This window comes from Polypterus senegalus, chromosome 12 (assembly GCF_016835505.1).
Source record: "Polypterus senegalus isolate Bchr_013 chromosome 12, ASM1683550v1, whole genome shotgun sequence".
In the NCBI taxonomy this organism is placed as follows: domain Eukaryota; kingdom Metazoa; phylum Chordata; class Cladistia; order Polypteriformes; family Polypteridae; genus Polypterus; species Polypterus senegalus.
The window spans coordinates 75014777-75041173 of NC_053165.1; the positions used below are offsets into that span (position 1 = coordinate 75014777).

Sequence of the window (26397 nt, forward strand, 5' to 3'; positions counted from 1 at the left end):
CACAAACACCACTGGGTGGGTTTCGCTTCCTGAAGTGGGCTCTCCACTGTCACTGCACATGTTGTGTCATTTCCTCCACAACTGATGACTTTAACGCAATGCTTTGCTGCCCTCTAGTGGGCACATTGTGATCATTCAAGACAACCATCTCCAGAATCACACAGCAAGGTGGGTTGCTGAAGCCAACCTTGAGGCCAGACAACATCAGAACAGGCCCCTCAACCCAAGCCGGCTCAAGGCAGGCTAAAGATGGCAGCTTCAGTGACTTAGCATCACCCACTGGCAGCACTAGTGAAACCAGACCTTCCACTGGCATGCATTCCCTTGGCCTCGTTTTAAACGGTCCAAAGCCCCCTCAATTTTTGAGCTTCCCTTTTAAAAAATCCCACAGTTAGGGGGTCTCCTCTAACATCACACATCATTTGGTACCACAAAGCAGGAGACAGAGCAGTGCTGCACTGCCCACGTTAATTTAGCCTTTTAGGGGTAAAGCTGACCGAGAAAGTTAAAGAACTTCAACAATCAAAAGTTCAGTAGGAAGATGGAGCCAGAAAAGAGGGGTCAAAAAATGCAGGCCTGACTGGCACTCTCTGGTTTAAAACCAAACTGACCACCGCCTGAGTGCAGCACATGCCCCCTTCCCGATACCCACTGTGTGTGTTTTTGTGCCCAGGAATGGCTTCAGATCTTTAGACAAAATGGAACACTAGATGAGGAGAAAGGCGTACACGTTCAGGGCAGAAGGGCCGTTTCTGAAGTACTACTTAAGGAATAAAAGTTCTCCAGCACAGTGGATTTGGCCAAAAGGACAGACATGGCTGTGGTGAATACGTATTTTAAGAAGAGGGAAGAACACAGGGTGGCATACAAGAGTGGAGGAAGATGCCCACAGGTAGATGACATCCTATGCAGAAGAGTCAATCTGAAGGAGATTGAAGACTGCAAAGTGGTGGCAGGGGAAAGTGTAGTTAAGCAGCGTAGGATGGTAGTCTGTAGGAGGACACTGGAGATCAAAAAGAGGAAGAGAGAGAGGTGGAAGTTGAAAAAGGAAGACTGCAAGGTTGAGTTTAGGGAAGAGGTGAGATGGACACTGGGTGGGAGTGAAGAGTCACCAGACGGCTGGGAAACTACAACAGATGTAGTATGGGTGACAGCAAGAAGGGTGCTTGGTGTGGCATCTGGAAAGAGGAAGGAGGAAAAGGAAACCTGGTGTTGGAATGAGGAAATACAGGAGAATATACAGAGGAAGAAGATGGAGAAGAAGAAGAACTAGGATAGTCAGAGAGATGCAGAAAGTAGACAAGAGTACAAGGAGATAAGGCGCAAGGTGAAGAGAGAGGTGGTGAAGGCTAAAGAAAAAGCGTATGATGAGTTGTATGAGAGGTTGGACACTAAGGAGGGAGAAAAGGATCGGTGGGCTACCGAGGGGCCGAGCTGGGAAAGATGAGCAGCAGGTTAGGGTGATAAAGGATAAAGATGGAAACATACTCACAAGCGAGGAGAGTGTGTGGAGCAGATGGAAAAAGAGTACTTTGAGAGGCTGAGGAATGAAGAGAACGAGAGAGAGAAGAGGTTGGATGATGTGGAGATAGAGAATCAGGAAGTGCAACAGATTAGTAAGGATGAAGTAAGGACAGCGATGAAGAGGATGAAAAATGGAAAGGCTGTTAGTCCACATGACATACCTATGGAAACATGGAGGTGTCTAGGAGAGATGGTAGTGGAGTTTTTAACCAGATTGTTTAATGGAATCTTGGAAAGTGAGAGGATGCCTGAGGAGTGGAGGGCTGGTGGGCCGATATTTAAGAATAAGGGGGATGTGCATGACTATAGTAACTACAGGGGGATAAAATTGATGAGCCACAGCATGAAGTTATGGGAAAGAGTAGTGGAAACTCGGTTAAGAAGTGAGGTGATGATTAGTGAGCAAGCAGGATGGTTTCATGCCAAGAAAGATCACCACAGATGCAATGTTTGCTCTGAGAAGATTTATGGAGAAGTTTAGAGAAGACCAGAAGGAGTTGCATTGAGTCTTTGTGGACCTGGAGAAAGCAAATGACAGGGTGACAAGAGAGGAGCTGTGGTATTGTATGAGGAAGTCGGGAGTGGCAGAGAAGTACATAAGAGTGGTACAGGATACGTACAAGGAGAGTGTGACAGTGGTGAGGTCTGTGGAGGAGTGACGGAGGTGGGATTACATCAGGGATCGGCTCTGCGCCCCTTTCTTATTTGCAATGGTGATGGACAGGTAGACAGACGAGATAAGACAGGAGTCCCCGTGGACTGTGATGTTTGCTGATGACATTGTGATCTGTAGTGAGAGTAGTGAGCAGGTTGAGGAGACCCTGGAGAGGTGGAGTTATGAGAGGAGAGGAATGAAGGTCAGTAGGACCACCAGGACAGAATACATGTGTGTAAAGGAGAGGGAGGTCAGTGGAATGGTGAGGATGAGGGAGTAGAGTTGATGAAGGTGGAGGAGTTTAAATACTTGGGATCAACAGTACAGAGTAATAGGGATTGTGGAAGAGAAGTGAAGAAGAGAGTGCAGGCAGGGTGGAGTGGGTGGATAAGAGTGTCAGGAGTGATTTGTGACAGACAGATATAAGCGAGAGTGACAGGGAAGGACTTCAGGGTGGTAGTGAGACCAGCTATGGTATATGGGCAGGAGACGGTGACAGGAGACAGAGCTGGAGGTGGCAGAGTTAAAGATGCTAAGATTTGAATTGGGTGTGATGAGGATGGACAGGATTAGAAATGAGGACATTAGAGGGGCAGCTCAAGTTGGATATTTGGGAGACAAAGTCAGAGAGGCGAGATTGTGATGGTTTGGACATGTGCAGAGGAGAGATGATGAGTATATTGGGAGAAGGATGCTAAGGATAGATCTGCCAGGGAAGAGGAGAAGAGGAAGGTGTAAGAGAAGGTTTATGAATGTGCTGATTGAGGACATGTAGGTGACGGGTGTAACAGAGCAAGATGAAGAAGACAGAAAGATATGGAAGAAGATGATCTGCTGTGGCGACCCCTAACAGGAGCAGCCGAAAGAAGAAGAAGAAGCACCATTGTGTGAAAAGGTAATCCCCCCTCTGTTTGACTCTGCTGATTGAACACAGCCAGCCCTGGTGAATCTAAACCTCCCCTGAAGAGTCAAGTTGCCACCACAAGCTCCCCAGAAGAACACAAGACCTTCACCAAAGAAAGGCATGAGGAAAAAGGGTCATTCAGAAAGGGGTGACAAAGCCATCTCTAAGCACACCAGTCTGAAATGGAGAAAACTGGGAACGGTGGGGAGTCTGACAAAATGACTCCAAGGGTCCTCTGAAGAACATTCAAAGAGAGGAGCAGGAGATGAAGGAAGAATGGGAGAGGAACGAGGTGGAAACCTTTGCTAAGCAAACTTCAGTTCAGAAAGAAATAAAACCCTGGGGGGCTCCCCAAGCCTTTGGGAATAATTAGAGGCCAGTCAAAAGTAGGATCTTCAGATGACACTGCGTCTCTCATTCGGGAGGAAGAACATCTGACCAACAGTAAAATGGGGGGCTGGTGTGACGCTGTGGGGATGCGTTGGAAATCTTGTTGTCGTTGAAGGAAACTGGAATTGTGGATTTGACCAGAATATCCTTTAAGGAGGGAGGATGTCTGCTCATCCGTCCCGGACATGAAGCTGAAGTGTCCTATCGGGTTATGCTGCAGGACAAGGAGCCAAAGCCCAAAAGCAAGTCTACGACTGAATGGCTTAGACATTTTGGAGCGGCCTCGTCAAATCCTCGCCCGGACCCAGCAGAGGTGCTGAAATGGGCAGCTGACACCCGCAAGCCAACGTTCTGTCGAGGTGCTGAAACCCAGTGGGCAGTTACTTTTTCACATGGGGCTGACTCTCTTCACAGAATAAAAGAAAGCAATGTGTGCTTTGTGTGTGTGTGTGCCCTCGTGACCCTGTGTTAGGATATAATGGGTTGGACGAATGATTTATTAACCGCAGTGTGTGTCCTTCTCTGATAGGGGGTGGGGGTCGGACGCCATTTACTCAGCATGGGGGCCAATACTTTTTCACAGCTCTGTGCTTGGCCCGCACACACACGGACATAACGCAACCGTCGGAGAGGGTCAGTGGACCCGGCGGCAGCGGCGGTGAGCTCACCCAGCTGATTTCTGCAGGTGTGGGCGTAAAGTCGCAGTTTGCTCAGGTTGTCGTCCTCTCCATCGCTGCCCCACGGCTGTGCAATCCATTCATCTTCCGGCTCCTCGGCAAGGTGCTGGGAGTCCAGGCTGCCCACCCGTATAATGCCATCTCGTGAGATCTTGCTAAGTGGGCGGTGTTTCCCCAGCCGGCATGTCTGTTAAAGAAAACACAAGTCAGCCTCTTTTTTTGTAAGACACAGAAACTGCATATGGTTCATGTGGGGGTGCAACGGAGAGGAGCATCGTGGTGGGACAGAGAGTCAAGACGGGCTTCACCTGAGCTGCTGTGATTTCTCAGTTTATAATTCCTTTGAGTTTTTCAACCCACCTCTCCTCTCAATTTGTTTTGCAAATCAGGGTTGTGGGGGGCACCAGTGCTCATTATCCTGGTAGCGCCAGACCCCAGACTGGGCACCAGTCCGCCTAAACAAATTTAACAGTCACAGCCTCCCCCTACCAATAAGGCTTCATGGCACCCATGCAGTGAACAGGGAGCGGCACCCTAGCGTAGCCACCAGGCAGATGACTAGCCCAGCCAGGCTGTGCCAACTGTGCCCCTTTGGGGACTGTAGCCAGATGAGCCATCCCTGCACCTTTTTTAGTTCTTTGCGGTCTTTTCTAAAGTGTGCTTATTTTGGCCCTGTACACTCGTGCCCTTTGCCCATACGACTGGTACTGCGAGGACCTTTGGGAAGAGCCCTTGCCAGTTCTGATCAAGTAGCTCCTTCAGTCTGTTTAATAAAATGGGCAGCCTCCTCTTGCCCACCAGGTCCAACCCAAGTCTGTCCAACCGCCCAGGGAGGCGCCCCACCTGCTCTCTGTCACCGTTACAAGCGTCAGGGCAACCGGCTACTCCTTCCTATTCAAGGGGAGACTTGAAGGTCCCTACAGTTCTGCCCCCACACACTAGCAGGTCGTTTATTCCGGGTGGTGTCTGTGCCTCTTTATGTGCACATAACATGTTGAATACAAATCAAGAGATCTTAGGGCATCTCATTACCTGGCACTGCTGCTCCCTTACCTCCTCTTCTGCTCCTTTTTGCCCCTAACTTTTTGCCACCTCCACTGCTCATTCGTTACTCTATAAAGTTCTGCCCTCTTAATATTCCTCCCGATGTCTTGTCTTTTTCCCCTTGGTTCACATGCTCTGGCACTGCCCCCATGACTCTCCTTCTGGTTTCTCTCTGCTCACAACCAAACTCTCAGTGCTTTCCCTAAGCCCCTCACTGATGAGAGCTGCCCTGTCTTGATGCCCTTGTGGCCAGCTGACTTCTTGGCTCTTGATGGCTCCTCTTGTTGGACGTTTGGAGGTTTGGGTTGGCCATGTCTTGAATGAATGGGGTAAACCTTGGAATCCATGGAGAGCTGGCCCACCTCGGAGCTGACACTGCAGACCCCGACTTGGGGCCCACACTTGGGCTCATTTAGCGGTCTGCTTGATGCTCTTCTGGCCTTTCATATGGGTGCCCTGTTTGTATGGCCTCTGCACCTAGGGGTCTAATGGGGTAGGATGGGCGCCACGTTGTGCTTTTTGTTTCTTTTTAACAGACTTCTGTGTTGCGTGGCATTTTTTTTGACTCAATAAAAAACGTACAATAACAAAACCAACACCCCAAAAGATGCAATGGGCGATTCTGGTCCCCATACCATAAAAAATGATGAGCGGTGCTGGAAGAAATGCAGGGGGAGGCCAGCAAGAGCATTACAAATGGACCCCGGCAAGGCAAGTTTGAGAAGACCCTCGGAAATGAACAAGAAGCGCATTCCAATATAGGAGACCGACCCCCCCCTTCAGATAAGGCATTCTGGGAATTAGCAACAAACAGACAAGTTGGACAGGAAATGCAAAGCGGGCCGGGATGAGTCACTGGGTCTACGAAGCTATCAGCCAGTCGAAGGTCAAACCGGCAGGTTCTTTTCAAATGATGCAGACCCCTCGAATGTCTGGTACAGCAGTCGCTCGCCTGAACGAGGGTACTTGACGTCTGACCCCGACGCTCTGAGGACGTGTGACATGTAAAGAGAAGCAGCACACACAGACGGACACGAGGCTGAGGGACAGCCTTCAGGTGATGTGCGGCTCACCCTCCTGGGGTCAAACTTTACCTCGTACACCGCGCTGAGGTCCCGGAAGAAATTATTGGCACCATCGATCAGGGCATCGTTGTCCGGACAAACGACTAGGAAAGCCGCATCTCGCTGACCTCCATATGGCTCCAGAAGAAGCTTCTCCCAAAAGGGCAGCGCCAGTGGAGACAGCGTCAGGAAGTCTCGGTCATAGCCCACTAGCAAGGTGGGGATAGGCAGGGGCTCAGGGGACTCGTCTGAACCTGTAAGAGAGAAGGCAGGGGGTGAGACGGCGGACCACCAGGTTGAAAACATCTCAAGACCATTTACTAGTGCACACGATTATCAAATACCTCAGGCTCTCCGCAGTCGTGCTGCCCCCTATCCTCGGTATTACACACAGACTTGGACCCCCCTCCCGGACTCTCAGACCCTAATCTGGGTCTGTACCCTCTGTGCCACACATTCAGCTTTGTTCTATGGAGCTCTCTCCATGTTCAGACTCAACAGTAAAGATTCAATCTCCTCTTAAAGCGTAGACCTCTTGAAACTGGCACCGCACATGTGACGATGGCATTGCTTGTCATGGAGTTTGTCCCAAGTCTCTTGCTGCATTGATGTTCAGTTTATTTTTATCTGTTCTTTGTAAGGTGACTTTGGGTATTTAGATAGGTACCCAATAAATAAAATTTGTTATTATTATTATTATTATTATTAAGACACTAACCATCAAGTCCTGGCTTGGCTAAGAACCCTGGGGGTCTCTGAGGAGACCCCTGAACTAAAACTCAACATCAGTGGCAGCACTGGGCCGACAACCGTACACGTCTGACATGAGTCGTTCTTATTCACTTATTGTGAAAATCAAAAACAACCGACAGGCCGCACACAAGCAGTCCATGCTGGGGAATAAACCAGCAGCCCTCTGCTTTGGCCACTAGAGGGCACCGCTGCAGTGCGCCAACTGTCAAGGCACAGCTGTGTCTGCATGCGCCCCATTTAAATGTGAACACGACTTAGGCCTGTTGGTGCTCGATAGTTTTACAGCCGGGTGACTGACCTGTGCCACTCATGCAGGGTGATGGACCTGCGCCACTCATACTGGCCGAAGCACCTGCGCCCCACTTGCTGGGTGAAGCACCTGCGCCACTCATGCAGGGTGACTAACCTGCGCCACTCATACTGGTCGAAGCACCTGCGCCCCTCTTGCTGGGTGAAGGACCTGCACCACTCATGCAGGATTACTGATTTGTGCCACTCATGCTAGGTGATTCACCTATGTCACTCAAGCAGGGCAACAAGACCCATGCCACTCATGCCTGCACCTTATGTATCATTCACACGCACACCTCCTTACCATAAGAGCCTCGCCCAGCCATCTTGTGGAACTGCTGCCAGGTCAGAGGGCCCTGCACATGCTGAATGTTCTCCCATGTCCGGCCAGTGCGTTTCTTCTGGATGGCATCTTGGAGGAATGGTTGAAGGGACAGAAGCATGTGGACGACGTCCTGAGAGGACAGCATACTGATGTCCAATACTGCCAGACACAAAGAGAAGCACAAAATACGTTAGCGTCCAAAGTGACACACGTGTCACACACAAACGGCTTGAGCTATACTGGGCAGTTGGCCATGTTCTGCGAGGATCTGTCAAAGTGGGCTTTGGGCCCAGGTTCGCTTGTCAGAAGAGTTAGAGAGGCTGGAGAGGCCCAACAATGGGGTGACACTTTGACAAGTCCTCCTGTTAATAGAAAGTCCCTGTGACTGATGCACGTCCACATGTGGATGTCTCAGGGGGCTCGATGGCTCGTGTTACCCAGTCTGTTACCAGTGGGGCATGGCGCTCTCACCTGCGCCCATTTGAGACGGTTGATCTGAGGCGACTTCACTCCAAGTTCTCAAAGCTAGCAGTGAAAGGCATGGGGAGGAGAGCAGAAGATCGGCTGAAATTCGCCTTTGGGTGTGCAGGACACGAAAATAAGGGAGAACTTGACGAGAGACTCAAAAGTGAAACATAAAACGTACAAATGTGTGGAAGCAAACGGAAAGGGAAAGTGCGACTCTCTGGACCTTAAAGAAATCCGATCGTTCTTTGAATTCATGGCTTCTCCTCTCGTTTCCAGGGTGTAAAAAAAAATTGCTACGCTCACGTGTGTCTGGCAAGCGGAAATAAGACAAAGATTTAGCGGGTATAAACGGGGACAAATGCTGAACAACAGTGAAGATTACTGGCGTCCACCTGTCAGGGGTCCAATTGTATCCTCACAGTGTCCCAAACACGTGGGGGTTTGGTAAAATACGATGAAAAATAACAATAAATAAATAAAACATTTACAGATGATTCTCGTCCTCATTTTTAGGCCAGCCTGCCCAGTAACTGCTCATTCATTGGCTGCCGTGGCACATCACGTGACATCAAGGGTGTGGTCAGGAAGAGAGCGTGCAGTGCTAACGTCTGTCCGTTAGTCACATGGGCGCTCGCAGACCACTGGGTTCTGGAGACTCCCAAACTTGCAGGTGGCAGCCACTTGGTGAGCACTTAGCTGGTGGGCAGAGAAACGACAGTAATTAAGGCACACCACCCCCCCGCCACAGGACAAGGTCCATATGTGTTCAACATCCCGACCCAAATCTTCTGTTTGTGGACGACAGGCGGGCGTAGAGTCTGTGATTGTTCATATGAAGAGTCTGGTCGTGTTTCACTTTAGGACCGCTGGGTTGCACCAGTCGGAGAAGAGCAAGTGGAACCCCGAGCAGGCGGTCAGGTGGGCACTGATCTAAATGAGGAGAGCTTCTGAAGCACACGAGCGAATGTTCTGGAATGAAGTGCTCGACCTAACAAGACGTTTGCCAAAGCACGACTGGACGCCTGACACACGGATGTTTACCGCTGGTGCCCACTGACATCCGCTGTATCGGGAATTCTGGGAAAGCAGGCGATTAAAAGTTTATTCTCGGCCATTAAGAAGTAATGTAGAAAGCAGACAATTGTCTCCGAGTGGAGTTCTCTGAGATTAAATGGCTGTGCGATAAGTGAACCGACCCTTTAAGGACAGGGCAAGTCAAAATTACTGCTATGTGTACACGGGTTATGTGCCCCAGATGGTGAACATGATGGCAAACAGGTGGCGACAGTCCTGTAAATCATCTCGTACATACTAGGGGGCTTCTCTCACCAACCCCACCGGCCTATCACGTCTCTGCCGCTCTGTGGATTTCACTTTCACCAAACAACAAATCTTTGAATTCTCGTGGATATGCCTCTACTCTTCCCTGACGGCAATACGAAGTGCACGATCAACAAGTCTCTCTGACTAAAAGTTTATAGCCAAACAATATCTGCATACTTCTGCCATATCATTTAAGGCCATATGTTTGATCTCTTTTCGCTGTTCCGTTATTTCACCGAGTAATAATTTCTGTTTGTTTGCGCGAATGTGATCTTTACTATCATTTTCTTGAGATTTTTGAATTTTCGTACTTCCATTATCTCTAAGCTGCTCTTCATGTGTATGGCGCCAACATTTTTGAATTCTTTACGACATTCTACTTGGTCCTCTACTCTTTGTCTTTTATTTCCGTGGCTAAATCTCTTAGCACAAAGTCTCGTCTCCTCCCAGGATTTCTTTATTGTGATAGAGAGACGAGGAATGTTTTGTGAATAAATTGTTTCAAATGTTAACACAAGTTTGACTCCCCCTGTGTATTAATTACCCAGAGTGCTGTGCAGTTCAAGCAGATTAACGGCGCCGGTGTTTGCTTGGCGGATGCGAGCGAGCGAGTGAAGGAGTGAGCAGTGGAGCTTCAGAAGCGCTTCACCACTCCGCACTGTAGGGCGTCCACCAGAACCGTCCGACTGTTCAATTCTGGGGCTCCGATGAGAGCGAGACATTCGCCATGGAGAGTTTACCGTGACACGTCTGCTTATTAAGTGGGCTTCAAACGGAACTGACCCCCATCTGTCTGCTCTGCCAGCCTCGGGCACACTGGCCGACCCTGGAGCCGCGTCTTTACGCTCATACAGATTAACCATCGTGCCAGCATCCCACATGAGAAGCCCCCCGCCCCCCCATCCCCCTCTCAACTCACCGCTTGTGTGTGACCAGGGATGAAGGCCGCTGCTCCTCACAAGCACTCGATTCACTTTCCCCCCGGCTGGATTGTCCACATACTGCTGGCCCTGCTCGAGGGCATTGAAGCACTCCTCACACAAGTCGCTGCTGTCTGCCCACAGCTTGTCTGCCGCCCAGCTCTGGGCCAGCGCCCCCTGTCGGCCGGGACAGGAGCAGGCGGCCGACTGGTCCAGAGAGCTCAGGGAATAGAGAGGCCGGGAGCACTGCTCCTGCAGCAGAATGAGCAGCGGCGTAGGGGGCTCGGGGGACGTCCGTCGGCACAGCGCCAGCCTTCTCTCTGCTGCCTGGCCCACCTCGGAGCCTCGGCCAAAGATATCGAGCTCGTCCTCCAGGAAGAGGCCAGCGCCGTGGGCAAGGCGGCGGTTGACGATGGCACTGAAGCCACACATGCAGGGGTACTGGTCCTCGCGCGTGGAGTCCGGGATGTAGAGCCCCACGTCGGCTCCTTTGACGTTCATATTGCAGGCACAGATGCAGCAGCTGTCAAAATTGCGGTCCTTGAAGATGTTGAGCACGGAGTCCGAGAGGATGAGCACCACGTAGAGGCTGTGAGCCTCGGGCAGGGGCGGCAAGGCTGAGGGCTCGACGGAGCTGAGAGGACGGCTAGTGGAAGGAGTGGAGGCCGGAGAGCAGAGGTCTGTCCCGTCGTACTTGACCGAGCCCTGGCCGCTGGCCGGCCCCCCCGCCCTGGGCGTACGGGGAGTTCTTGGAGTGCGGGGCGTGGGCACAGAGAAGCGCGGAGTGGCGGGTGAGGGAGAAGGCAGGACCCCCGCATTGCTGGCAGAGGCAGTGCTGTTGGCGGCTGCCGGCGTGCTGGTCTGAGGGGTGCTCATTTGGGTGTAGTCCTGCTCCAGGGGGCTTCCCACACTAGGCACATTTCTGTAAGGGAAAGAAGAGAGGGACAAGTGAATATCGTGGAAGCGGAGCCTGTGAAAGAACACGGGTAAACCGTACCGCATGTCCGAGGTGCTCAAAGAGTGGGCCCGGCCCCCAAAACTCAAACTCGGGGCTGTGGCCTGAATCTCCAAAGCTCAAGCCGAGCTGCAAAGAGTCCTGACGTGGGGATCAAAAAAGGTAGAAAGTACTATGATTCACAAGTAAACCTTGAGACGTCAGTCTGCCTCACCTCAGAGTCTCAGGACACATTCGTCATAAACCACCAGCAACAAATTAGTGTGCATTGACAAAGGACTGACGGCCCTTGAAATGAGTTCACTTGAAATGGATCTGCCCGCCAGTCTGCACTCAATAACCCAGAATGACAAAAGTGAAAACATGTGACCAGAACGGTCTGCAAAGGTACTAAAAATCACCAACTGAAGTCAGTCCTCTGTGGGAGGCCCAATTCCACCTTCAAGTCTTCTTGTCAAGTCTCCACAAGCTTTGCCCCCCTAGATTTGGGCAGTTGAGCCCATTCTTCCTCTGAAGGAGGTTGCACTGCCCCTGGTGGAGGTTTCTCTATTTGACAGCAGTCAGTCATCTTCTCTCAGTTCTTTCCGATCTCCTCGCCCCCATGACGTGATTCTGCCACCTCCAGGCTTCACCGCAGGGATGTTATGAGGCAGGTGACGATCAGAGTCTGGTCTTCACCAGACGTAGTGCTTGAAGGTCTGTCCAAAGGGATCAATGTTTGTCTCATCAGATCAGAAAATCTTCTTCCTCGGTGGTCAGCGTCCTTTAACTGCTGTCAGGCAAACTCCAAGGGGGCTGTTGTGTGCCGCTCTGCCGTACACACCTGACTGGTGGAGTGTCACCGAGATGATGGCCCTTCCACCAGGTCTCCCGTCTCAGCAGGGGACTTCTGAAGCTCTGCTAGAGTGACCCCTGAGTGCTTGGTCCCCTCTATGACCAGTTACTCACTTTGGCAGGATGTTGGCAGTTCTTGAGCCCGCTGTGCCCCTCGGAGCACTGAAAGCTTTACAAATGGTTTGATCCCCCTGGCCCTGATCTGTGGCCCACCACCCTTTGATCATGGAGGTCTACAGAGAGTTACTGTCGGTGGTGGTCCTGACCTGCAGTGTGTCCAGTTGAGTTGGTGGCCCCCAGTCAGGTTCTCAAGGGGCACCAGCAGAGGGTCCGAATGCCGTCTATGGAGGAGACGTTGGTGATCACTTTGTCATGATGGGTACAAACCTACAACACAATGTGCAGATAGTGGGGGGGGTCTCAATACACCCCAAATTCCCGGTCTGTACTGCGGGGGGGCATGACACGTACTTTCAGTCTTACGTTTCGGCTTCAACTGACTTCATCGTCTTGCCAGCACACAGCGCCACAGAGGATCTCTGGCAGTGGGACGCTCCTTGACGGGCGCAGGAACGCAGACTGGTAAACTTTACAACGGCTCCACAAAGAATGCAGGGCTCTCTGGGAACGAGACTGCCAAGGTCAGAAAAAATGACTCAGCAAGCAATGAACCAAAACAAAGGGCAGAGGCGTGAATCACCGCGGCACGGCGGGAACATGAGCGCAGGTCACTCCGGATCGCTTTTGGGGGGGCAAGTGCAATAATTGTGAAGGTGGCCCTGGATGTGTAGTGCCTCGTCACCCCCTGGCATCGCCCTCGCCCCAACAGGGAGACACAAGCCTCGGGCCACTCACTCTCAAGGCTCACATTTTCCTAATCTGTATGAGAAGTTGACGACACAATGAAGCCAAATGCTGCCATCTTCGCGCCCGCCTGCCCGCCTGCCTGCCTGCCCGGAGAGCACAAAAACAGCTCTGTCGTATGAAAGAATGAGCCCACTGAAGGAAAAGCGAGGGGAACAAACATGTAAGTCATGGACTTGTTGGAAACACTAGAAATAGCACAGTGACCCGCCTGCGATCAGATGAAAACCACATGCTGGTTGCCATAGTAACAGAACTGGGATAGCAGCAGAAGAACCATAACATGGAAAATTGCATAATCAGCACTCCCTGCCAAAAGAGAAAACCGCACGCTGCAGACAAACAGATGCCAGGGTGGATTTTCGACAGCGCGTTTAAGATTTAGCAAACAATGGGCCAGTGTGGCCGCCTGCTGCTTCCACCTTCTTCTGTCACAACCGGAATATTCCCTGGGAACGTGGCAAACCCAACCCCCTTGTTCAACGCTGGAATGTATGCCCCTGTGTGTGGCGGAAGCCGACATGCCTAACTGACTCTCGTCACACATCACTCAGTGGCGAGTCACGTGCCGTCACTTGGCTTTTTAGCGCTGGGAGAGAAGACTGAAGTCACCCTTAAGTGATGGAGCCCCCTCAACAATTCAGATCACAGGAGACACAGCATGGCATCACGGGGGGCAGGCAGCAAGTGGAACATGTCCCACCCCCCTTTTGTGCCAGGCAATGAACGGGAATGCCAGGTACCTGCAGGGTTCGGTCAAGACAGGACCCCTTGGAGGGCTCACAAAGTCCACCACGGGGCACCGTCAGACCAGAGGACACAGGAAGGGTAACTGACCCGAGCGCATCAAACACCAGCGGGGTAGAATAAGGTGCAGGTGCGGCCACTAAATAAAATTCCACCAACTAAACCCACCATGGGTAGCAACTCTGCATACCTGCGCCAAGTTCCAAAACTGCGCCTCCCTAATTAAGCGCTGGTGCAGTCACTCGATTAAAATCCTTGGCGGGGAAAGTGCCACCCGCGGGCTCCCTGGTACAAATGTAGCGGATGTGCACGCCGGACCACCACACAATTAGATGTACAGCACAATGGGGACAGGCAGCCAGTCGCCTCAGAGAAGACTCTAATTTGTGGTTTTTAGCATCAGTTCAACACCAGCAGCAGGCCGAAGAGAACGCAGAAGGCACTTCCGTGTGTCAAATTTAGAGACCTCACTGCAAATGGCGGCCTGTAAAAATAAATCATGACAAAGACCCGAGGCGTGTGGATGTGGATGGTGAGGCCGGCGACACAGAAGCGGGAGGCGTCAATGGAGCACAGCACTGTGGGAACTGTGCCTTCAGTGTGTCGACTTTAACGACTATCCCCTTGAAGCACTCATTTACACCACCACCCTTTGTCACCGTCGCTCCCTTCTGTTAGTCTTAGCACCCAAAGTCACTAACGGATGTCACAAAGGCAGGCTCAGTGTGAAAGGAGACAGGAGTATGGAGAGAATCACTAATGTCACTCACAGGCCTGTTCCATTCGGTACCCCTAAATATGAGGCGGAGTGCCACCACAAGTTGGTACAAACCCCTCTCCCTCACATAGGAGGGGCCCTGACATGCTCAAGCACTTTGTCCATCGGCTGGGCTCTTCCCTGCAGCTCCCCGTCACCTGTGCCTTACCTGGGAGGCTGAGGAGTGTCACCTTACTTGACAAGGGCCACACCCTCTGGTCACCTTGCTTAAAAAAGTCATAACTGTTCAAGTCACGTCATTCCACGTGCGTGAAGTTCACCCCGAGATCTTCCTCTTAAACAGTCTGATGAGCCAGAAGACCCCCATGACATCTGACAAGAGCACACAAAGGCGTCCTACTTACACGTATCCATCTCTCGTGAAGGAAGCATGTTGTGGCAGGGGTGGAAGCTGCTCCATCTTGGGCGGCACAGACCAGGATGGACGGTAGAAGCAGGACTCTGGCAACTTGATTGGGGGCAGACATTGGCTGGGCAGGGTCCTTAAAGGGGCAAACATGGAAGAACCCACCACTGGCTGCAATGGGAGTGGTTGAAAAACAAAGGAAAAGTCCTGCAGTTGAAGAAAACAAAGAACAAAGTCAAACTTCAAAGAGCTGCTGGTCACTACAAAGCCAGAAATATTCACATCGTCCAGGTGGGGGGCTTTCTGCTGTACTACTGCCGTCAATATGGAGACAGACATCAGGGCAGGAGTAACTAAGAGCAGCGTTACAGTCCTTTGACATTGGAGACACTGAAGAAACACCCCACCATGGACAGCTGATGGTACTGTCCCCACAAATGGAGGACTGCAACTCTGAGGGGCAGCACCCAAATTCCAACGGACGGTCTTGTTGAGGACCTTGCATGCCACTAGAAGGAGCTGCTGGGAGGAAGAAGCTCTCCTGTCCTGTGGAGATTCCAGCTGACCTACAAGTGCCTCCCAGCTACCATACTGAGCGCTCTGAGTGGTGACAAAACGAAATACATGAAAGAAAGACCGTCTCAGTGCAATGGAGCCCCTGTGCCTCGACCAGCTAGACAGAGTCTAGAAAGAATGGAGAAGGACAAGACTTGCCTGGAGGGGACTAGAAGGAGACGGGACGGAGGGCGTAGTGTGTACAGCTGGGGCCGAGTCGGGGAGACCGCAACGCCATGTGGGCACACTGATGCAACTTTCAAAAGGAACTTAAGATGTCGTCTTTAATGCAGTCTGTGGGTCATGTGGGCTAAGTGGCTCCTAACGTGAGGGGGGGTTACATTATCTGGTGAGCTTTCTTTCTAAATAAGCCCACTTAACATTATGTGCTGGTTTAGGGTGTATAGTGCATATACTGTATATATATATATATATATATATATATATATATATATATATATATATATATATATATATATATAGTATATATACTGCATATGTGTGTGTGTGTTATATATACTGTATATATATATATATTTATGTGTGTTTGTGTGTATATAGATATATTTATATATATGTGTGTGTATGTATATTCTGCAGTGGGCTGGCGCCCTGTCTGAGGTTTGTTTCCTGCTCTGCGCCCTGTGTTGGCTGACATTGGCTCCAGCAGACTCCCATGACCCTGTAGTTAGGATATAGCGGGTTGGATGATGGATGGATGGATGTACATTATATATATATATATTTATGTGTGTATAGATATATTTATATATATATGTGTGCGTGTAGATATATTTCTAGGTGTGTGCATGTATATTACAGTACAAACACAGAGGCTCACACACAGATATACACAGAACACACACTGATGAGCCAAATCATTCTGCGAATTTCCATAATCTGAAGTGAACGACGCAGACTTTTTCATAACAATGGCGCATGTCAACATAAGGGACGTTATTAGAGGGTAAGCTGCCTTTAGGTATTCGTAGTCGATATGATACGTAAGTCACTACGGCCAGATGACGGGGTCATGGCAAGGCTTGTGGGGTGCTCAGAGTCAGCCCTCAGGGGTGTGAGGAGGACATTAAGCACAGACTGCCAACAGGGTATTAGGCAGCCCAGACTCATCGTTGCAAGAGTTCGCAGACCCAAACTGCCGAATGTTTTAATGATGGGTATGGGAGTAAAGTGTCACAGCACACGGTGTATGGAATCCTGCTACGTGTGGCAGTGTACCCGCAGGCCAGTCTGTGTGCCCATGCTAACCCCTGGGCCTTGGATCAGTGGTAGGAGGTGGCCTGGTCCATTGATTCCTGTGTTCTGTTGTATTAGGTGGACAACCAGGTATGTACTTGTGTGTCATTTACTTGGGAAAGAAATGCACTGTGAGAAGAAGACAAAAGCAGTGCCTTCAAAGAGTGTGACACTTTGGACAATGTTCTGCTGATGTCAAATGAATTTGACGTGTACCATTGCAGACCAGGTGTACCTACCTCTATCAATGCGCTCCTAAAGCTTGGCCAAACAATAATAAAAGATATTTTCAAGTTCAATTAACCTGTAAAAGATGAGGAATGGAAACACTTGCGCTAAACAAAGCCATGCCATAGTGTATGTGAACCTTCACAAGCAAATGCAAGCCGGCATGAGAGCCATCTTTGTGTTCAACCTGAATGGCAGAGACCAGGTAATGGGCAGACTAACGAATGGCCCACCGATCTCACATTGACAGAGTTTGCTGTTTCTACCTACTTTTCTTTAATTTGTAAGACAAACCTCAGAGCTTTCCTTTTATCCAAAGATGGACACTTCACACGTAGAGGCTAAGCAGAAGGATGAACGTCTCGTGGCTACGAGGGGCTGCTTTGCTCATTTTGGTCCACTAATTTGGAGAATTCCATTCTCATTCCGTACACAAGGGCCACAGTGTGAAGAACTCAGGCGTTTGTCACTTGTGGACACCTCGGTCACATGCACGCCCAGCGTAGCCTCGACAGCCCCCTCAGTCCTAAACGGAGCAGTAAAGACCCTCACCTTGATCTCCTCGGGCTTTGGACTGGCCAGCCCCTCCTCGACTTCCATTTTGAACTCAGACAGGTGGATGCCAGAAGCGATGGTGTTATCTACAGCCGTCAGGCTGCTAGGCGGCTCCGAGTTGAGGACGTCGCGGTAGGTCATGACGGGGGAGAAGGCAGGATGCTGTTCCAGAGAGGGCGGCGTGGGGAACATCCTCTGAAGATCTGCCACTGCTAAACGAAAGGAAAAAGACAAACATCTGAGCTGCTGAAAGCATCCATGACAGACGGGACCCCCCTGCCCCGTGTCTCTGTGGACGCAATCAAGAGGCGCATTCAAGGCTGGCCCTGGATGTCTTTGCTAGCTGTGAGCATCCATCTGCTGTTCCTCAAGTCGTGTCCAGTCTTTAAAGGGTTACGGAGATTGACGTCACGGTACGAACCTGCTAAAAACACGGTATTACACTTAACGAAAGCCAAAGGTGTCCACATGGTTCTCCTGTTTGAAGTTGCCAGTGTGCATGACAACATAGTTCGCCTGCGATAATAATTTGCCACTAAGCAGCAAGAGCACTTCCTGCATGTGCTGGTCCACCATGGCCACCGGCTGGGGGTTCGGACCCCGGCAAAAAATCTAAATGTCTTCTGTTAGCATTAGGAGTCCAAGGCGGGTCATGCAAAGTGAACCCACACAGCATGACAGAATCACAAATCCAAAGAGACAGACGACAAGATGATGAAACGGCTCGGCGGAGTCGACAAAATGGCAGCTGCCAAAATTCTAAACACCACCGTGAAGTTCAAAGAGACCAAAGGAAGTTCAAATAGCTTGGACATGAACAACAAGAGGTCTGCTGCCACAGTGTTCTTATTCTAATCTCGGACACTTAGAGGTCCGCGTGTGCCGACCGTCATATGGTGACACTACAACCCCACTGCCCTCTGGGAAAGATCACAATGGAAGGCAAGTGCAGAAAATGGTCCAAAATCAAACAAAATGGCATTGAAAAATAACAACATAAATGACAATGAATTTGTGGAGCGGAAGAAAAAACAAAATGGACTCATCAAAAAAGTACAAAAAATCAAAAGAGGTCCCCAATTGTGGCAATAAGAAGGACAACAAATACAAGAGAAAATGGCATTGAGAACCAGCAGTCACCGCACTGTCACCTTCCGCACTGAAGACCCCTCTTGGCAGGGACCTGGACCACCATGATGGCCAAAACGCTCTCAGTAATAAGCAGTGCTAAACTCGCCCCAAACCACAGCAAGCCCACCATCCCAAGGCCGATGTCTTACTTGGTGGATATGGTACTGCCGCCTTCACGTCCTTCCCGAGGGGGCGATCCTCTGCTGGCGGGGGCTTGGACAATCGCTGCGTAGAAGATGTTGCCTGGAAATGAGACAGAGTGAGCGTGAAGAAGAAGAGGAAGATGAGGGGTTGGATTCAGACAGCCAATAATAATTCATAGCTCTGTTAAAGGGGTCAAAACCAGGAGGGAGGAAGTGACGCGGAGCGTATGGAGGGGCTGCTCACTGCCCTGTGCTACCAAATAAGCCCACCGCCCCCTCTAGCACGTGACCTCTGCTCGCACTAATTTCAGCACAGACTGCTCTTACAGCCCCTCGTATAAAGACCACCGCCCTGACGAGTCTGAATTCTCAAGGCTCACAGCCCACCCTCTCCTGTCTTTTACAGACTTTTTTTCCACGTTGGCCACTGAGGGAGTTCACTTTGATTTCATTATCACGTGAGTTACGTCTGGGCCGGGGGTTATAAGGGTCTGCCCTTCCATCTGAGAATTTCCATTCGATAGTCGAGTCCACAAGGAGATTACAAAACTAATTACTGGTAACAGCGTCAAGGGTCTTAGCAAATGTGGAACCAGAACATAAAAGAAAGAGGTCAAGTAACAAAAGGAGCGCAGGGTGGATGTAGAGGCCATCACCAGGCCGACATGTCACATGCATGGCCGAGATGTCACTAAGGATAAGCAAAGTGCCCGAGGAAACCACGAGAGGATGCTGAGGTCAAAGCAAGCCAAGGGTTAGGATACTGGGAGAGCCGAAACAAGATGGAGGAACCAGCAAGGCAACTTCAGGACACAAGTCCTACCCTCAGGAACTACCAGCTGAGAAAGGTGGGAGGAGAAAGACGCTACTGCCATATTGACACCGTTTAGTTCCCCGTGACGTCACCAGTGTGACAAGACAAGGCGACAGCGATTTTAACTTTAACTGGGACAGTAACTCCAGGAAGGGATGTCTCACGCGCCCAAGAACCAAACAAACAAAACAACAAGTAGAACTGGGCCACAATCTCCGGGTCCTGGTGCAGCCTCCCTCTCCTTAGAACATCTGCTGTACTTCAAGTCACGTCACTTCGTTAAACGGCGAGTGCTCCGAAAACACACGTGGCGATTTCAAAATGGCACCAACAGCCTCTTCTTCAGTTTATTATTATTTTTCCTGGTGGTATCGTTTCACGGGTCTGAAGCCGGCACAATCTGCCTACAGTGATATTTTAGCGCTAAAGCAGGAGGGACGTCATAAGCAGGCACCACTCCGCCATGACATGGCCTAACGGGGATAACTTTATCATTAATATTATTATTCTTTTTACATTATCCTTCAGCAAATCCCAGAGGCCTGAGCACCTTCTGAGTGACGTTTTACTGCAAGAAGCCAAGATGGAATGAGACCACGTGGCGATCACGAGAAATGTTAACAAACTCAAATCAAATGGGCCCAGCCAGCAGGCTGTGATGAAGGAGCGAGTTTGCTGTGCGTTACTCTAACCCCAGCCAGGCTCAAGGAGCGCGACTTGACAGTGGGACAGGGCAGCTTGTCGGGTGGGCTCGATCCGTCTTAGGAAGCAACTTACCCCCAGCTCATCCTCGTCCGAGTTGTCAAATATATTCTCCAGGTCTGATATGAGGACCACGAGGTCCGTCTCCCTTGTCAGGCTGGGGTTTGCTTTGGCTGAAGCGCTGTCCTGCCGCGAGTCTTCTGAAAGGACAAAGTGGGACCGTTAGTGACAAAGACCGAGGAGGCCTTCAGCTACCACAGTCTGACTCCAACAACATCGCTGGCATAACTCATAAAGGCACACAGAGATGACCAGAACATTCCAAGGAGCACCTAAAGGGGGCGATGTGCCGCGCACCATGGGTGGCAGACCTTGACATCGCATCTGTGCCTGAATGCATCAAAACGCACACTGATAATGGACATTGGGCAGGTCCGGGAGTCATCCAGTGACGTGGGGCAGACCCAAAGTCTTACCCGTCTGCAGCATGGCACTTAAAAGCCTTCACTCCATCATGATATTCATTGCAGCTTACTCTGCCACAGTGAAACTGCAGACTTGGTAAATGGTATCATACATAAGAAACCAAGTCAGCTGAATGAACCAGCAAAAGCACTGGTACCCCGACAGGCCTGACCACTCAACTGGCAGACCCGCACCTCTCAAAAGAGCCGCCCCTTGGTGTCACTGGCAGAGCCTACCTGATTTAGGAGCAGGACTGAAAATGGACATGGCATCCTTCCCATCAGGCACTGGGGTAGAGTTGCTTGGCGTTGCCTCCCTGGAATTAAAGCCGTCTTCAGCCTGTAGGAAAGCAGCACAAATTTCAAAGAGGTTTTGGTGAAATTTTCGTGCCCTGCACTATTTGGCGCCCCAACAGCGCACAGTCACTGGCAACTAGATGATGCCACTTTAGCCTTCAACAGAGTCTGCTCACTAATAACGTTACCCTCGGCTAGGCCTCGTGCCTGCTTGTGCCCAAGCTTTACTCACACTGTGTCTTTTCTGTGTTGTCTGCCCACTCTCTAGTGTGTGCCGCTACTCCACGACATCACGGTTTCAACTTGTTGTCACCAATTTGGTTTGGTCTCTTCAATGGTTTAACAGCCCACCTTAATTATTAATTACTGAAGGCACCGCCGATGCCAAGTAGGGGCCAAAAGGACAATGTCCATTGTAAACACTTCACTAGTATAGTACAACAGTTGGGTGCACCACTCACAAATGCCATGGTGTGTCTGGAGATAACATGCTCAGTTGTGCTGCCAGCACTGTGCCAACACAGGACATCATTAAAGTGCACTTCTTTTAATATTTTGAAAAACCCCCTGGCACTCTTTGCTGCCATTTTTTAATCGCTGTCCTTGCCTGGAATTTTGACATCATTGCTAGCAGCACTGGCATTAGTGCGGTTTTAATGTAGAGCAGACTCACCCCACACTGGTGCGATGGCAAAACCAAAGATCACATGTGGGGTACCTGAATGGGCCTTTAAAACACGGCTGACAATAAGGGACAGCAATCAGAGGCATGGAGGCCTGTGTTCTGCTCTCAGGGCACTCGCCTCGTCGCCACGCTGAAACTTCAGACGCTGCCACCTGCCACCCACCAACTGCTTTAACTTAAATGACACTAAAAGCTATCAAGGAATGACAACAGAAGAAAAGCAAGGACTGGGTGGGTCATCACCTTTCCCTTCTTGCTGGGGTCTCTGTCTTGACACGGCCCCTTCCCTCTCTTGTTGGTGAACCTGTACTCGATGTCCTCATCCACAAAGGTGTACGGGTCGCCAGGGTCACAGATGTCCACTCGGCCTTCTACGCTGGTGTGGTCCAAGTAGCCGAGAGACTGCACGTGTTCTCGTACGCGGTCCTCCGACACCTTGAACCGCTTGTAAGGCTGAGCAAAGAGCCTGAGGGGAGAGAAGTCGTCAAAGGAGCACAGCGAGGGCAAAGTTACCACGTTTACGACAAATGAAGAGGCGCTCCAAGACAGACAGACGTCATAAGATACAAGGAGCCTATAAAGAGTCCATCGTTTATGGTTACTCAACACTCAGTCACAGTGCTTTTCATTTGACCTTATTGACCGAGAAGGACCCCTTAATGGGAAGGTGAAAACAGATCTCTGGAAAGTGGTCTAAAGTAATGACAAATATAAACACAACGTCACTGATTACATAAGCAATTCCACTTAAAAAGAGGTTCTTGAGACCAGTTATTTTGTGTTTTATATTTGTTGCTAATTTAGAACATTGTGCTGTGATCTGCTTTCACTTTGCGATTACACTGTGTAAAAAAAAAAAACGTCAGATTCAATCCACTGGTATTTAGTGTGGTATAACCAGAGAGAGAGAGAGAGAGAGAGGAGAGAGAGAGAGAGAGAGAGAGAGAGATAGATGGCGTAGCTGGCAGGATTAGATAGATAGATAGTGTAGCTGGCAAGACTAGATAGATAGATAGATAGATAGATACTGTAGATAGATAGATAGATAGATAGATAGATAGATAGATAGATAGATAGATAGATAGATAGGTAGCATAGTTGGCAGGATTAGATAGAAATATAGCGTAGCTGGTAGGATTAGATAGCTAGATAGATAAAATAGTGTAGGTGGCAGGATTAGATAGATAAGATAGTGTAGCTGGCAAGACTAGATAGCTACATAGAAAGGTAGCGTAGTTGGCAGGATTAGATAGATAGATAGATAGATAGATAGATAGATAGATAGATAGACAGATAGCATAGCTGGCAGGATTAGATAGAAAGATAGCGTAGTTGGTAGGATTAGATAGATACACAGATAGATAGCGTAGTTGGCAGGATTAGATAAACAGGTAGCGTAGTTGGCAGGGTTAGATAGATAGATAGATAGATAGATAGATAGGAAAGGCACTATATGATTGATAGATAGATAGATAGACAGATAGATAGATAGATAGATAGATAGATAGATAGATAGATAGATAGATAGATACGAGAGGCACCATACAATAAATGAGTGCAATTAAATCTTTTTCTCCGAATATTTTAGCTGGACTGAGGCCTCATGCTGTCCTTTCATCACAGTTTGTCATCACTTTCAGCTTCACTGCCTGGTTTAGTTGTCTGACAAATCCAAATTTTAAAAAGCCCCAGCAGGTTACCAAACATGCAGTCAAACTAATTGGCACTGATGTGCATGATTTGGGTTATATGCCATTCCATGCTGAAAGCTCCTCGACTAAATCAGGGAGGACGGGTATTTTAAATGTCCACACAAAGCAATCCTGAAATTTTCTTCCTGTGCCAAATGGCTATTTAATAAGAAACACCGGAGGTTATAAACATTTTACGGGCGTAGAGTTTTACATGTGTATTGTGTATCTGCCTCAACTGTTAACACGTAGTTACAAATGAATTATTGGTCAAATGAGGTAAACACTTCAGAATTCTGGTGTAACAGCTCACATGGCTCTATGCCCGTTTTGGATGTAGCTGAAAAGGCAAATTTCATATCCTTAAACCTTAGATAAATAAAAATGAAAGGTGCTATGATAGATAGATAGATAGATAGATAGATAGATAGATAGATAGATAGATAGATAGATAGATAGATAAGGCACTATATGATAGATAGATAGATAGATAGATAGATAGATAGATAGATAGATAGATAGATAGAGCTTGTGTAGACCCCGTATCCTCCCTGAGACCCCTCATTCCCCCTGGTGTGCTCGAGCAAAGAGCCGTCACTTACCTCTTTAGTGCAATGCCTTCTGTAGCAGCCTCCACCTTCACCTCGGCCCTGTCTGCGTGCAGCTCTGGTGGCCTGAATTCCGTACCTTCCGCCATGGGGACCACAAAGTCTCGCCACCAGCCTGTGCCCTCTTTGCCAGTAGCTAAGGGGGCGGCATATAACGTGGTATCACTTGGTTCAGGCGGCTTGGGCCCGGGTGGCAGTTCATGGTACACTGGCAGACTTACTGCTGTCTCGAGCCCCTCGGTGTCTTGACTTCGGGGATGTGGGCTGAGAGTGGGTGGAAGGGGGGAGACGGGGGAGTGCATGGGGGAATCTGGAGCTTTGCCTGGAGCTTGCAGCTGTTTTGGATATTTTCGGCCTGGCAACACTTCCATTGGGGGGTCCACTGTGGTAATGGCCAGCTTCTGAGTGCCCGCCGAAGCAGGGTCCTGGTCCAGGCTAAAGTCTTCACACACAGAGGCTCTGTGATGGAAAGGGGTCATGAGCAGTCTCTTGGGCTGCTTCTCGAGCTTGTCAACCTTGTCTAACACCTTGTGCTTGGACGGAGCGGGCGGTGGTAGAGGTGCTGTGGCTGGGGGCGCTGGGTTGGAGCCCAGAGGAGGGTTGGATGAAGTCCGACTGACTGCAGGCGGTTGTCGCTGCTTCTGTAACTTTTGCCTGAGAGATAACAATAAAATAAGTTAACATAAGATCATTCTGTAATACTCATTTGATGTAAGGTGAAGGGTTAACCAAGATTAGGGACGTCAACTACAGTACAACAGGGGGCTTTCAGGCCTGCAGCAGATAATGGAACCTGTTAAAGCCCCGTCACCAGGTGCTGGGCCTAAAGGTCTGGGACTACAGGGTGAACCTTAAAGACCCTAACCCAGACCCTTGGTGCCTCTGCCTGACAAAGGATAACCTGTGTGTCCCCCCCAGATGTAGCTCTAGACACAAGACATGCCGTAACTACGCAGCCCCCTTTGTAGTAAAGTAAGCGACACTGCTGATATGCCATTCAGAGGCTCAGGTCTCACAAATGCGTTTCCTTCGTGACCACTAAAGTCATTTATGTTACAGCAACTGGGCGGTCATCTTGAGATATCCAGTCACAGCTGGCAGTCACACGTGGTATTTACCTGGAGCAGCAGCAAGACACACGTCCCGCAGGACTCATGAAGCTCCACTCTGGCGCTCCATTTGACACAACCTCATCGGGGTTCATGTCACCAGATACAGTCACCCTAGGAAAAGGAAACAGAAGAAACTTTCACAAACATCAGAAGATACCAGCTGGAAGTCCGCAAAGTCGTCAGCCATACCTGGAGGTCTTAAGAGGAAGTGTCCCTATCCTTGGCAATGGGACTCTTCAGTTAAGAGTTTCTTCTAAAACTGGGTGAAATACGAGCGGATTCAGCTCAGAGCTCTGCGTCGTAGGGCCAAACGTGTGGGCACCCCTTGAACGACTGAGGTCAGGTGCTTCATGGTTAACACGGCCACACCATCACCACTGACAAACACTGGCAGTGGAACAGACTCCACACGTGTCATACGATGGATGCCACCTTTGCCCCAAGTCAGTGTGTGAAATTTCTGCTCTGCTAGATCAGCCCTGGTCAACTGAAAGTGGCATTATTGTGAAACGGGAGCTCAGCCACGCAAACCACTGGCCTTCTCCTGTGTGGCATCTCTCTCAACAGTGCCAGGCCTGTTCTGTGCATCAAGAGCTTCATGAAGTGGGTCACTATTCACAATGCCAAGTCTCTGGAGCAGCGGACACAGGCTCTCTGGGGTGATGAGTCACGCTTCACTAGCTGCCAGTCTGATGGACCAGGCTGGGTTTGGCAGATGCCAGGAGAACCCTACCTTCTGGAACACGCAGTAAAGTTTGGTGACGGAGGGAGAATGGCAGGGTTTGGGCTTGGCTCACTGGTCCCAGTGATGGCTCCTGTTAAGGCTCCAGCAAACAATGGCAGCTGGTACACAAAACCAGGTCAATGAAGACATGGAGGAGCTGCACAGACACCTGACCTCCGCTTTAGCAAACACCTCTGGGATGAAGTGGTGAGCCGGGTCTTCTCGTTCAAATTCAGCACTTGACTTCACTAAGGGCCAAATGGGCACACACTCCACAATCTTGTGCAAAGAAGAGCGGAGCCCGTTATGGTGCCATGTTAATGCCCGTGGTTTTTGGATGGGATGTCCACCAGGCTCAGGTGCCCACACACCTTTGGCCATACAGTGCACATGTTGGTCCTGAGCCGCGACACAAACATTGCCATCCGGCACCTACAGTTCCTCTTTGGGTCGCATGCTTTGGGACTTAACTTATTGCTTCTCTTTCACAGAGTTCTGGATTCCTGAAGTTCACCACTGAATGTCCTAACTGGATTATTGTCACTTACGTGACCTGCTGCTGCTGCCTT

General features: G+C 49.9%; 1 protein-coding gene across 6 annotated transcripts in view; it reads right to left on the minus strand.

Annotated features, from left to right (window-relative positions):
• Positions 1-26397, minus strand: part of LOC120541053 (mediator of RNA polymerase II transcription subunit 13-like) — a 154315-nt gene that overhangs the window by 17258 nt on the left and 110660 nt on the right. For 4 of the 6 annotated variants that reach the window (XM_039772319.1, XM_039772322.1, XM_039772318.1 and 1 more), the window contains exons 9-20: positions 25111-25215; positions 23987-24646; positions 21937-22159; positions 20949-21051; positions 20323-20447; positions 18738-18831; positions 17455-17669; positions 14861-15069; positions 10338-11260; positions 7607-7786; positions 6289-6512; positions 4142-4337 (exon numbers count right to left, since the gene is read on the minus strand). In XM_039772319.1, coding sequence (XP_039628253.1) covers positions 4142-4337; positions 6289-6512; positions 7607-7786; positions 10338-11260; positions 14861-15069; positions 17455-17669; positions 18738-18831; positions 20323-20447; positions 20949-21051; positions 21937-22159; positions 23987-24646; positions 25111-25215 — 3257 coding nt within the window. The remainder of the gene's footprint in view (positions 1-4141; positions 4338-6288; positions 6513-7606; positions 7787-10337; positions 11261-14860; positions 15070-17454; positions 17670-18737; positions 18832-20322; positions 20448-20948; positions 21052-21936; positions 22160-23986; positions 24647-25110; positions 25216-26397) is intronic. The other 2 variants (XM_039772323.1, XM_039772320.1) reach the window with 1 other exon arrangement.